This window comes from Acanthopagrus latus, chromosome 11 (assembly GCF_904848185.1).
Source record: "Acanthopagrus latus isolate v.2019 chromosome 11, fAcaLat1.1, whole genome shotgun sequence".
NCBI lineage: Eukaryota > Metazoa > Chordata > Actinopteri > Spariformes > Sparidae > Acanthopagrus > Acanthopagrus latus.
The window spans coordinates 23,493,523-23,506,877 of record NC_051049.1 but is presented as its reverse complement, the minus strand read 5'-3'; the positions used below and the strand labels follow the sequence as shown (position 1 = coordinate 23,506,877).

At 41.3% G+C, this 13,355-nt stretch overlaps 1 protein-coding gene across 12 annotated transcripts in view; it reads left to right on the top strand.

The window, feature by feature from the left end:
- lrp8 (low density lipoprotein receptor-related protein 8, apolipoprotein e receptor) overlaps positions 1–13,061 on the top strand; it is a 181,388-nt gene extending 168,327 nt beyond the window's left edge. For 5 of the 12 annotated variants that reach the window (XR_005077712.1, XR_005077714.1, XR_005077715.1 and 2 more), the window contains 3 exons: positions 2,131–2,199; positions 5,415–7,332; positions 7,570–13,061. Coding sequence is in view for 5 of the 12 variants with exons in the window: in XM_037114452.1 (XP_036970347.1) it covers positions 2,131–2,199; positions 5,415–5,605; positions 7,570–7,608 (299 nt within the window). In the remaining 7 variants the exon portion in view is untranslated. Of the gene's footprint in view, positions 1–606; positions 728–2,130; positions 2,200–4,941; positions 7,333–7,569 lie in introns of those variants that run through there. The other 7 variants (XR_005077711.1, XR_005077710.1, XM_037114453.1 and 4 more) reach the window with 7 other exon arrangements.
- The last annotated feature ends 294 nt before the right edge of the window (positions 13,062–13,355 follow it).

Genomic DNA, 13,355 nt, shown 5'->3' with positions numbered 1-13,355 from the left:
CTACACATTAGGAAAGGGTTATGGTTTGATATTGATATATAAATAGATTTATATAGACGTTTTCATTGAGGCAGACAAAAGCAAATTATTTTTGAGCTTAAAATCCCTCCAGCAATGATAGCCTTAATGAAACTGAGACCTTTTTCTTTCTTCTTCTTCTTTCTCTCTTTCTCACTCTCTCTCGCTCTTGTCTTCACTTTCCAGGACTGCCTCTTTCATAACTGCTGCTCTAATAAGATTCTTTTAATCCGCCTTTTAGAGTCTTAGGACCCATTGAACATCACTCATACTTTCAGAAAAGCTAAGTTCATTTCTGCTGAATCAGGACTAAGACGCTTCGCTGCTCAGTGTGAAGTCATGTCGCCTGCAGTGCCTCTTTAAGTTAGAGTGCCTTTGTCTGTGGGTGAGTGTGCATTTGTCAAAAGGCAGTCCGTCCTCTATATGACTGCATTTGTGAGAGAGAATGTGTCTTAATTGTATGTCCCATCAGTCACCTCCCATCTGTGCCATTTCCCTGCATACAAATACACACAGTCTCTTTGTAGGGTGAGCCAATGAGTATGCAGGGCCAGCACTGTGATCTTTTCTGTTAATCTTCCTCACTAGACTTCATTATAGCCATCTGATCACACTTTGGCTAATGGCTAGCCTGCTGCTAATAGGAGGGTTGGGAGCAGGATTAATGTCAAGCGTCACATCAACTTGTTGCAGTGAGAGTTTGAGGAGAGGACACATACAAAGCATGTCCAGAACAAATGCAGGTAACATTTTATGATAAAGTCCTTGTAGTAAACATTAGTTAATAGGTAATTATGCCCTCATAAGTCCGTATAAGATGCTATTAATATTAATAAGACTATGTCAGTGTCAATAATTAAAACAAAGCTGATGGAGTAACTTTTCATTAGTTTAGTTCATTAGTTTACAATTGTTATAAAAACATTACAAATACATATATTAAATTTAACTAACTACCTTCAATGGCAAAAGCCAGTGAAAATAAACTTGTTAATAAGTGCAAAAAAAAATCTCAACTTTAATAAAGCATTTAGATCTAGTAGCTGCAAAAGGCATAGTTCATTTAAAACACATACACCACGACATATCTTTCAGTCTTGATAAAGCAACTAAAAAAGCTTATAATAGGATTTTCAATGACAGCATTCATATTTAAGTTAGTTTAACTCAATGTGTTTGCAGTGCTATTATAAACAGTTATAAGAAAGTCATAAGGCTTCAGTTGATATTCATAAAACCACTGAGAAACCTTTAGTTCCACTCTCACTAAGACAGTTTAGCAACATGATTGCTGATAGTGCCTGGCTACTGCATCAATCCTGAAACCCTGATCTCAGCTCAATGAAAAGGCAGAGTGAAACACCTGGTTGCATTAATGAGATGGCAGGTTTTGTTACTTACTGTTCTAGTACAAAGAATGGCTTTTTTGAACCATCTTGATCCCTGTTACTGAGTGGGACACGTATCAGCAGGGTAACAGATTTTCATCCAGTATCGTACCTCAGTTGAGTGAATGCCCGTCTGTTCACTCTTGTCTTACCCTGGTTTCTATCACTCTCCCTTTTTACCTTCTTAGCCACTGCATCAGTTTTTTTTTTTTATTTTGCAGTGCAGAGTTTTAATAATGTAGTCTAATATAAGCATCTTATAAGGACAACCTATTACCTAACACTTGATACTATTATAAGGATCTTATTTTAAAGTGATACCGAATGACTCATGAGTATCTAGCCATGTTCAAACATCCACTGAAAGATGTATTCCATCCTGAAACAAAAGTTGCCTTTGAATCATATTAGTGCAAATTCTGATGTATTACTTTCTGGAATTGCATTTGTCTTCTGTTGTGTGAAAACGCATCTCATTGCATTTATATAGCATCCTCTTGTTCATCTACATGTCATTTACACATGCTGTAGTCCAAAGTGAAATCAGATGGATTCTCTACCCGTATATAATGCAAATACGTTGTTTAAGTTGCTCCAGCATGATGCTTCAAACTTGTGTTTCTCTCTAGCAAGGCCTTTGGGGAGAATGTCTGTCTGGGAACAGAAAATTTTGCTCATTTTTTCATCCTCTTTTTTTTTCCCCCCCTCTTGCTGTTTACCTCAGCTGCGAGTGATCACTACCTCATAGGTAACAACATCACAGTAGCTGTTCTGGGGATAGTCATTCCTATCGGTGAGTACTCTTGACTTTCTTGCTGTGTCGCCTTTGCTTTCTGCCTGCCTGCTTCTCCCTCCTGGCTTCTCCGTCTCTGCTTGTTGCTGAAGTCCTGCATGTTGTGTGTGGTTGTGGTGTTTTATGTGTGTGTGACTGGGTTTATGTGTGTGTGACTAGCGTGTTTGTACTCCCACTTGACTCATTAGAATAAATATAGTTTAGACGCGCCTTGTGTCTTTTGAACATGATGTCTTCCTCTGCAGCGATGCGTGAGCACAAAGTAATAGTTTCTTGAATGAGAAAATGTACTGAGCTGTGGTATTATCCAACAATAGTCTCCTGGCCTACGGCTATGAAAAAGCCATTATGGGCCAGTGAGCTCGTCAGTCAGCGATGGCCAGGCCTTTGCAATGAGCACATTATGTCATTATTAATGAGATTTGAGCAAACGGGAAATCCTGTTCATGCTTTGCCATCACATTTGACCAGCTGTTATAACATTAGGCTGATGTTCCTGCTCTGATCATACAGTATTGCTCACTCTGAAATCAGTCCCGCTCTCTGACCTATTTCTCTGACCCAGTGCACTAAGAGTGGGTTACACAGTTGATAGAATCAGCTCTTCAATAGGAAGAAATATTATATGACTGAGAAGGAGCTTAATGAGATAAAATGTTATTTTCCCATGTCAAAATTTCCACAGCTCGAGGCCAAAAACATAATTTCCCAGGTCAGAAAGCATATTGTCTGTACAGGGTAAAACGCTATTAGGTCCCCAGACTACCATAGCACTAATATGAGGCAGGCATACAAAGATAATTCAAGTTATTGCAATCAAACCAGCTGCTAAAGTCAATCTATTCTGTTAGATTTCATTAAAAAGAATATCACATTTTATGGTAATATTTAATACTTTTCCAGCGTATCCTAACTGAGAAATCAGCTGAATGTGCAAATGACCTTATAGTAGTGGCATATGTCGCTAATTAAGATCCCTTTCATCCCCAATATTGAATACTTTGATAAATTATGGGGGCTCTAAAACATCATAATGCCATTTTTTTCTCTCTTTTCATTCACAGCGATTGAGATATCAGCTCATTAAAACAACCCCCTAGACTGTTAACCCTTTCTGCTCCATCCCTCATTCTGTCCTTCTGCCATTCACTGCCGCCATAAATCCCCTATTCTGCGTTTTTTGGCAGCTTTGAAACATTAATTATTGTCGGAGGTCCACAAGGGCTGGATTTGTGCACCCCAGTTCTCCGCTCACATCCGCTAATGCACCACGCCCACCCACAGCTCCACAAGGGGAAACGACCCAGCAATGATTATCAGTCTTTAGCCAAAGTCAGGCTGTTATGCCGCTCTCTAATTGGAGTGAGATTTTCTAAATGAGACAAAAGCTGATGTTTTTTTTAAACTAGCGAGCATTTAGAGAAGAACAAAGGCGGATCTGGGGTTTCCAGCCCAGTCACACAGGGATCTCAAGTGCCTTTTCAACAAAAGAGTAATTAGATGGGGCTTCCAGAAGAGATTCACGGCTACGAACGTGGGCGAACACACACAAAAACACCCGCACGCTTGTTTTATCTCTCCTCATTGACATACCTCTGGTCTGGCTGCTGGTCTCTACACACACATAGACTCAGACATTCACTATACAGACACAGGTCCTAAAGGGCAGCTCCGCAGTCATACTGATATGGTAATGAGAGGAGAGAGACGGCGCTTATCTCAAATCCTCCAATCCCCTTTCTCCCACTCTCCTCCTCCCTCTTATTCGTCTTCCCCTTGTCCATTCTCCTCTCATAACCCCATCCAAAACACCAGAGTCATGCAGTATGCAGATAGTGTTCAAAATTATAAATCACAGCCCAAATGTAGCCCAAGAATATTACAATGATGCGAGTTCAGCAACTTTGCTTGACTTGTATATAAAAAAGATTAAAACGTTATCACTGGCGTCAGGACCTGAGTGTTATAAGATTTAACAGAAAAGTGTCTGTGGTGCATGTATTTGTTTGAGTGTGTGTGTGTGTGTGTGTGTGTGTGTGTGTGTGTGTGTGTTATTGATGTGGAGTTTATCATGTGTTTCAGATGAAGCATGCAGGCATTCATCATTGCAAATTGTGGATGTGGAATCATGTTTGTGTGATTTTGATCATTTTGTAGATTGAGACTGAGGTGGAATGTAAATAGAATGTAAATGTACAGGATGAATGCTCATTATTTTCAGTTCATTGCCAATATTCTCTGAAAAAAAAAACTCAGCAGATGAATATGCAGGGTTTCCTACTGCAAATTGTGTAGCTGAGGTTGTTGTGCCAGAACTAAGCTTATGATCTGTTTTGGTTGGCAGATCAGTGGCTGTCAGAGTAGGCCCCGGACTGAATCAGGTCTGGATCCTTGAATGGTTCCAGGGGGTCCCTGGCAAATAGAAGAATAATTTATCTTCACTATGATTCAATCAATACTTAACATAATGCCATGGACAATGGATTTCATACATTTTCTCTTATAAAATATCTAAAGGCAAAATTTTTTATCAGATGGGACCCTGGGACAAAATGTAGTATACCTTGATGGGTAAAAAGGTTTGAAAACCATTTCTTTGATGAACACATAAACGATATCCACATCTATTCATTATGACATTTGATGTGTTTTAATATTAGCAAGGTAAAATGCTGTAGACTGATTTTCTCATGGATTTCATGTCCTCATAGATCCAAAAATATGATGCTTTTTTCCGTGCAGGAAAAGACCACACTCAAGCAACTTCTTTTAAGAAGAGAGAGGAACTAGAAACAGGATGTTTAAGTGCCTTATGGGCCTTATAATTATGGAAACATAAGTCTTCATGCTATAAATAAACTCGTCATAGTTCTGTTTTGACAGGACTGAGTATACGCATGTGTTATGAACAGCAAACCCGACAACCAACAAATTTCCAGGATTATGGCTACCTCGTCACATACTGTAATTTTTCTTTCTTCTTTTTTATTTTCTCTCTTTTATTTAATTCCCCTGCAAACCTGTCTTACAGGTATGAATTTTTATTATATACAATTTCCGAAAAAATAAAGACAGAAAGTAATGAGCCCTCAGAACCTGAAGGAGAGTGTGTGAAGTGAGTGTGTGTGAGTGCTTAAAGCGCCGCTCTGTGTCCCCTGGGCTGTGTTAACGCTCCCGCCGTGTGTTGTTGTTGTGTGTGTGTTAAACACATGCAGTCCCTATCCTTGCCACAGTGGTCATTGGATTACTCTGCACCGGCGGATACCTGGTCTGGCGCAACTGGCGGCGCAAGAACACCAAGAGCATGAACTTCGACAACCCAGTCTACCGCAAAACCACGGAGGACGACGATGACGAAATCCACATTGGACGGCACAGCGAGTCCATCGGCCACGTGTACCCAGCAGTGAGTGGCAGCCACAGTCAGCCATTCATAGCGCTCCCTCTAGGGGGCGGCATCACAGACAGCAACTCTCACTGGTACTCAGGGGCGCCAATGCTGTCCAGCAGCAAATGAGGGAAGCTGCAGGAGAAAGCAAGGGGTTTGGAATATTTGAGATATGGGAGTATGTGCAGGGGTTTGGAAAAGCCTGTTTGTTGTACATGTTTGCCTGGAAAGAAAGAACAGGCTCGCACACGCACACGCCCACATTCTCACACATGAGTTTTGCAGTTATCACTGAAAACACAGATCGTACGAACACATAAGCCCTTCACCAGCACATCGCATGAATTTCACCTTCATGACCATAATCATACAGTACATTTGTTTATCAACATCACATCTTTGTCGCCAACCTGCCATCCCATTTATTTGTACACTACGTTAGTTTTTCTGGTTGTTGATGTTTGTTCTGTTACTCAGAGACTTGTGTTTCTTACGGAGCTCCTGTTTCCTTACAAAACTCCTTACACAGACACATGTCATCTTTGTTTAGAGAAGCAGCTGATTTTTCCCACATGGTCACTAGAAAACAGAAAATATGTGCCACAAGGTATTATCCTTGTTAGAGAGGAATTTCATGGATGTTTTCTTTGTTATGTTTGCTGCTAAAAATGATAACAAAGAGCCATCCAGACATTAGACGGGCACTGAGGCTTTAATAATCACCGCTGTACTGATGCAGTGGGTATGAAAGAGAGATGTATGATGAGGGAAGCCGTGCTGTGGCGTCGTTGTTTATTATCAGTAAATTATTTTAGTGCTGAGATGCTTTTACAGCAGAGAGGGGACTAGTTTTATTGTTGAAATCTGACTGGAAGGACAGCAGAGCACAGGAACATTCCGCAAATAAAATTTGGAATGGATAGTGATATCATGACATTGCCCTGATGTGAATTTTATGCTCTTGTTAGAGTGTAAATGCAACATGGAGAGTAAAAAGGGGAGCACAAATCAGAACCAAGGACAGTCAAAATGACAATTTCTTATATTTTTGAACTGCAGACTGCCCTGTTGATTTCTCTTGGATGCAGAAGCATTTTTTGAGAATCGGGCATGAAGCTGCATTCTCTACAAACTCTCGAAACAATGCCAGCTCTGATTTGCACTCAAATGCCCTTAAAAAAGTGTGTCATCAGGACACTCCTGACATTTATTGAATATATTTGTATTTTCTGCGTGGAGCGAGCAGGGAAGGGCAGCCAAAAAGGATTATGCGAGGGGGGGAGAGTCAAGCGCTTTGATCGGTTGGCATGGTAACACAGATTTCTTTGTGTTGCTCCAGAGAGAAAGGAGGCAGGGAATTCTGGGTATCACTGGCATGATGACAGGCTGGAAAACACACACTCACACATACACACACACAAAACAGGTGCACGTCTGAGTCATATTAAGATTCAAGGTCGAATTAACAACCATCCTCAGTGTCTGGCTGCACAGAGGGAACTACACTCTCTCTGTGTTCTTCTTGTGTGTCCAAATCTCTTTTATTGTCCTCTGATTTTTATTTATTTTTTTCTTGTTTTCTTCCTCTCCTTTCATGGCAATGTGGTAACTCTGACAACCAGAGAAATTAGGTTGGCATTATATGGGCCAGACATTTACAGCCGTAGGCAAGCATCCTGCATTCCTCACATAAGAGCAGCCAGAGAAGGAGAGAATGAACAAGGGAAGGGGGCCTGAAGAGGAAGGTCAGGGAGAGGAGGAGGAGGAGGAGGAGGTGGAGGAGGGAGATGTGAATGGTTTCTATATGAGCCTGTCGTTTCTTTTCTGGATGCCGTCTCGACTTGAGTCTTTCTCCTTCCCCTGATTTCCGTCTTTGTTCTCCGACCATCATGCTGCCTTTTTCTTTTGCTGTTTTCTATCTCACCTCACTCTCTCCTTCACCAGCCTACTGTGATAACAGTCTTTTTATCTGCTGTTTGCAGCGCGTGGCACTCAGTCTGGAGGATGATGGCTATCCCTGAGGGGAGGACGCATTCTGCTCCCCCCCCTTCTCCCCTCAATTCCATCCTGGCCCCTCCTCTCACCACAGCCTCTACACCGCTACAATGAGGCCAGTACAACGCAGACGAGAAAAAGAGAAGGAGTCCTAATTTTGCCTCCCTGGCAAATGAGGAGCGAGGATGACACGTACATCTCTCCTACTACTACATTACTACCACTACTAGCCACTACTACTTCCCTTAGTGCTAGTTGATTTGTAGTCTCCGCTCCTCTCCTCTCTTCTCTCTGCCTCTCATTAGCTGTAGTGGTGTGTAAAATGCTGCTTGATGATTTTGCTCGAACTAACCTCATTTGGCTATCTCAGTGCACATTGTAAATAGAAGGCTATCTGGCCACCATACAAGGGGGAAAAGCTGGCATGCATTATTTTGAATTCCTCATTATGACTCTTTATTTATTTGTTTGTGTTTGCTGTTGTAAATATGTCATCAGCATCTCTCTTAAGGCAGATTAGTTTGAGCTTGCAAGGATATACAGTACAGCAAGGACGTTATTTTTCTTCATAGTTCCCTTTACATTGTCGGGAGACATGACAGATTTATTTCAAACAACAGGGGAATGTCATCCTTTCTCACACCCGGCCTCTCACATTTGCCCCATGGCATACTGTATGTAGGCAGGCAAAGCTAAATATAGCCAAGGGGAAAGGAGACAGAAAAAAAAATGATGGGGGTGTCTGTGTGTTTGGAGGTGATTTCGGGGTGAAATAGTAAGGGGGAATGGGTGGATTTGTGCCACCAGAGGGTAGTGCCTCAAGGCAAAAAGCAGCAGGGCAGAAAAGGCTAAGGATTATGGGTAATCCTCTCTCCTGGTATCGAGGTGCGCCAGCAGTCAATGAACTTGAGATTGTTTGTTTATTTGCAATGGGTGTTAAGACTCACACATGCGCTCCCGTCTTTTTTTTTTCTTTTGAGTCCTGTCTTTGTGTCTGCTGCCATCAATATTTTGGAGGTAAACCTGTGAAGTGTTACAAAACACCTTCCTGTGACTGTTTGAGATAAGAAAATGGTGTTTTGAGGGACTGAGTTTTATCACTTCCTGCTGCCGAACACAATCGTTAGTGTTTGAACTTGCCCACCCCATACACACTGATCCCAGGGACTTCTTAGCTTCACTTCTCCGTCTTTACTCCCCCTCTTTAACAATGTGCGTTTTCTAGATGAGATGCTGTTCTACATTTGGAAGGAATGATTTTCTGCTGTCACTGCGAGTTCAGCGTGGCTGTTAGTGGCCCTGATTTGTACAAGCAGATGAGTAATAATACGCAGAGGCTGACTGAGCCGGGTGCTGATTTGATTTGAAAGCTGAATAGAGAGGAAACGTGTTAACCAGCATAAAGAGATGATCCTCCATTGGCTTGCCACAGACAAGCTTCCAGCCCATTGAATCAGATGGAATTCATGCCCAGTGACTATTGCAATAATTGCTCACAGTGTGTTGTTAGTGTGAATCACTAGGAGCGGTCATGACAACTTCAGAAGGTAGCTGTTACAAGTCGTGGCAAATGATTTATTTTCTGGATGCCGTTCAGTCTCAATAAAGGGCATTTTGAAGCTACAAACACTTCCAAGACATTTTTATAAGCTTTACATTGTCTGAACTATACATACAACACTGGTCTTCCATTCAACATATTTGAACGATGTTGTATTTCAGTTGAGTTGGACCTAGAAGTGCTTCTCTTTGGCACACCTGCAGTCTTTTCATGAACTTATATATACTTTATGACTGAATAAGCAAAAAAAAAAAAAAAGGACAGAATGCAAAATTAAAGTCTTCCAATACAGGTTCAATCTAACTGTGCATACAAACACACAGTTGATTAATGGTTGTTATTATTCATAGTTTCCTGGAAAGGTCTGCTACATGTAATGCTCTGGAAACCACAGGGGAGGAAGAAAGAAACGCACACAGACAAACGTAGGCAGGAAACGACTGCCAGGATTAAGAATAGACTCTATGCGAACAGGTTTGTGCTCGGAAGATGAATGGTGGGCCATTTATTTTGCCAGATTTCTGCTGATGTTGTGTCTCAGTCACTTCCCTCAGAAGGATGACACTTAGTCTGTGATGCACAGTGGGGGATGTGTATGTACTGTATGTGGCAAGTGGCATGCTAGACGGGTAAATTATACCCCTCTCCAGCGCTGCACTCCCCTATGTCTATCTAATGAAGGAGGATTGAGCACAAGGGAGAGGCCATCTCCTTCATCTTTACCTCCTACACATGAAGAAAAAATAAAACGTATTACACGGTGAGGAAGAGTGTGTCTCAGCTCAGAAGGATCACGGGCTGGTTCAGCAGCTGTTTTTTTTTTTGTTGGGGGGGGTTTGGCAGAATTTAGGATTGACATCGATAAAACTGTACATTTGGTAGCTGCATTTTAGCATTGAACTATGGTCCTTCTTTAATGTTATGAAGATTATTTTTGATGAAGTCCTAAGGGAAAGTTGAGGGTGATAAGAAACGTCTCAGGGCTCAGGTATCTTTGTGAATTTCAGATTAAATAAATCCCACTGCTGGATTGAACTCTTGGCTCTGCACCCTCCATAGTTTCCTTCATGTGCATGGTTGCTGCAGGTGTGGTGGGGTTTTCATCCTGTGGGTTTGCAGATAGGAGTATAAATCAGTTATTTATTGAGGTGACTGAGCATGGCATTGTCAGAAATGTATTATTGCGGTAGTGTGAAGACAGATTGGCTGATCCACTTTGTGGCCACCTTGAGAACCGTCATCTCTACTGGAGGACGCAGAAGGAAGAAACTTTTGTCATTCATCATAGGCTAGGTAGTAACTGTATGTGTTGCAGAGGACAGTATGCTCTCTGGACATTCTCATGGAGCTGATCAGTGCTCTTGTGGCAGTGTAATCCTGGTTATAATCATCCATAATCAGTTAGATTCATTAACAACAGGCTGCGGTTGAACAGATCAAGTCCAGCACTCTGCCTCATGCTGAAGAGGCTGAAGAACAATTAATAGTGTGTTTATGTACGTTAATAACATATGTGCAGCTATTCAGTTACTGTAATACAGGTGAGATGTTGTATAGCTAAGTTTGTTTCTCCCGGGTCAGTTATTTGTTATACGTTTAAATCTTGCTCAGTAGTTGATGCGCTGCTGCAAGTAAAAACATCATATCTTACAAAAAATCTATTTAACACCACAAAAGCACTGTTCAAATGCAAACAGCAGTATCATGTTGGACTATATTGCACGCCATTCTTATATGTCTGGGGCAACCATATTGAATTTACTAAAGAGACCTAATGAGACATCATTCACACATCTAAGTGACACTGGATTAAAATGCTGTTTTTAATGAGTAAACGTGGAAGTTCACAACAATATTACACAATATACATCTTTCAGTCTCGTGACTTTATGCCTGTATCGACATGAGACTAAATAACCAAATAATCAATTGAGGTAATGTTATCAGATATTTCCCATTCACTTCTTACTCTGGTACACATATTTCTCCATGTATGCATATACTGGCATATATTTAGTCCCATATTCCTTTACCGTCAGTGAATTGTCACTGAGACACCACAAGCAGCTGGTGTGACACAATCCTGATTCTAGATCTCAGCTTTGGATATATATGCACGTTTTCCATAGAATATCTACATTGTGTAGGCCTAACCAACCTAGAGATTTAACTCTAGCCCCTTTTACACTCTCTTCAAAGTGGGAACTTTGCAACGTTATCCCTCCTTGCCGTCTTTATAGAAGTTACAAAGGTAGACAGTTTCGTTCCGCCGCTGATCCACCAGCAGATGTAGTAACCGAGTCATAACGGAGGCGACATGGCAAAGGAGGCATTATGCTGGTGCTTCTTGGCTCAGGATAAAAAAAACAAGATGCGAGAATTTGTCACAGCACTGTTACATAATATTTGTTTGAAAGGCGCTTCTGTTTAAAGATAGCGGAATATTCCTCACGAGTCCTCGTGCGTAATAGGCAGGTTACCACCACCAAAGTTCAAACTAAATCAAGTCAACTATGGCACGGTTGCCTGTCGTTTATTTTATATGAAAGATGTTCGAAGTCAGAGCTCATTATAGCAAATTCTAACAGCCATGATGACCCATAAATCTAATATAATTGTATCCTGTAATTCTAGAGTTCCTGATTTGTGCTTCCTGTTTTTAATTCTCCTGTTGCTTGTCCTTTCCTTCGTCTCTGCACTCTTTCTAATAGTTGTCTCCACTGAATCTGACCCATGCTGCTTAAACCAGAACACACTGACTGCTTTCTAACATCACTCACATTTCTCCACCACTTTACATCCTTCAAGCACTGTATCAAATGCAGGGTCAACCGTGAGGCATCTAGACCTCCTGTGGTTGTCACACTACTGATTTTTAGTTTAAAGAGCAAAGTCAGCGTCATTGTCTCTTTGCACTCTCATTCTCTCGCCCTCCCATTCTCATGACATCTTTCCTTTGGCAAGGGCTATCAGTTTTTGGGTAGACAGACACCGAAAGATTGGATAAAAACACACTGGAGGAAATAACCTGCAATCCCAAAAATAACAAAGGAAACCCCCAGAGCTGGAGAAAAAGAGCCCTCCCGACCGTGAACCAGCGAACAGGGGAGCAAGCACGCTCAGGCAGGAGAAGCAGCACCCTAACCACCACCTCCACCTGCACCCCCCAACCAGCCACAGTTTCAGACTGTTGAAGGAGCCCTCATTGACTCTACTTGGCTGACATTAGCCCTCATTGACCCAGTGACTTTCCTTCACCAGCTGGTTCCTCTTATTATCATGTGTTTTTTGGACTGTTAGTCTGTGAGTTGTAGTTGTTGCTCTCTCTCTCTCTGTCTCTTTTCACCAAGCTGTTCTGTTTCATATTTGATCTTGATTACTTGAAGGGCAGTGTCCAGTCGCCTACATTTTTCTACCAGTGTAACATAAGGTTGGGGGGGCGGGCAGCAATGTGGAAGTTGTGTGTGTAAATCCTGTAATGGTTCTGGATGATGATATACAGGGGAAATATTTTGATATGTAATTATCACAGATTTGGACATTGTACTTCAACAATTGACTCGCTGCAAATACGATCGGCTCCAATTCTTTGCAAAACTGTCTGCCCACATTTCCTCCAAATGTTGCTGATGTGTCATCGCCTGCAAGGAAATCTCAAACACCATTCGGGGCTCCGTCCATCCCACAGCCATACGACAGGTATTTTTTTTACGCTGTTTGTTGCACAAAACTTTTCAAGAAGCCTTCTGCACTGTGTAAAGAGATAACGTTCTTGGGAGGGGAGGAAATTAAAAAGGGGGGGGTGGTTCAATGGTACAGTCCAATGGTTTTGAATCGTGACTTGTAAATACGTTTTCATACAGCAAAAACTTTTTGATAATGTTTTAAATGTATCTGTAAAAAAACAACAAAAAAAAACAATGTACATAAACCTCTGGGGTAAAAAGGAGTGTAGACTATATATGAATTTATTTGTACACAAGAGCACTGGATTTATTTACTACTTGATTGTAACTAAAAATTAATAATCTGCCAAAGTGTTTTTATTTGACTTTTTTCTCCTGTCTGTTCGGTTTTTGTTTCTTGTGTTGCTTTTTAACAGCATTGCAGATTTTTAGTGTTCATACTGTATTTAATTCAGTTGAATAGATTTTGTTGTTGTGTGTTTTTTTAAAAAACGGGGGGAGGGGGTTATCGTTTTAATTTATTGGT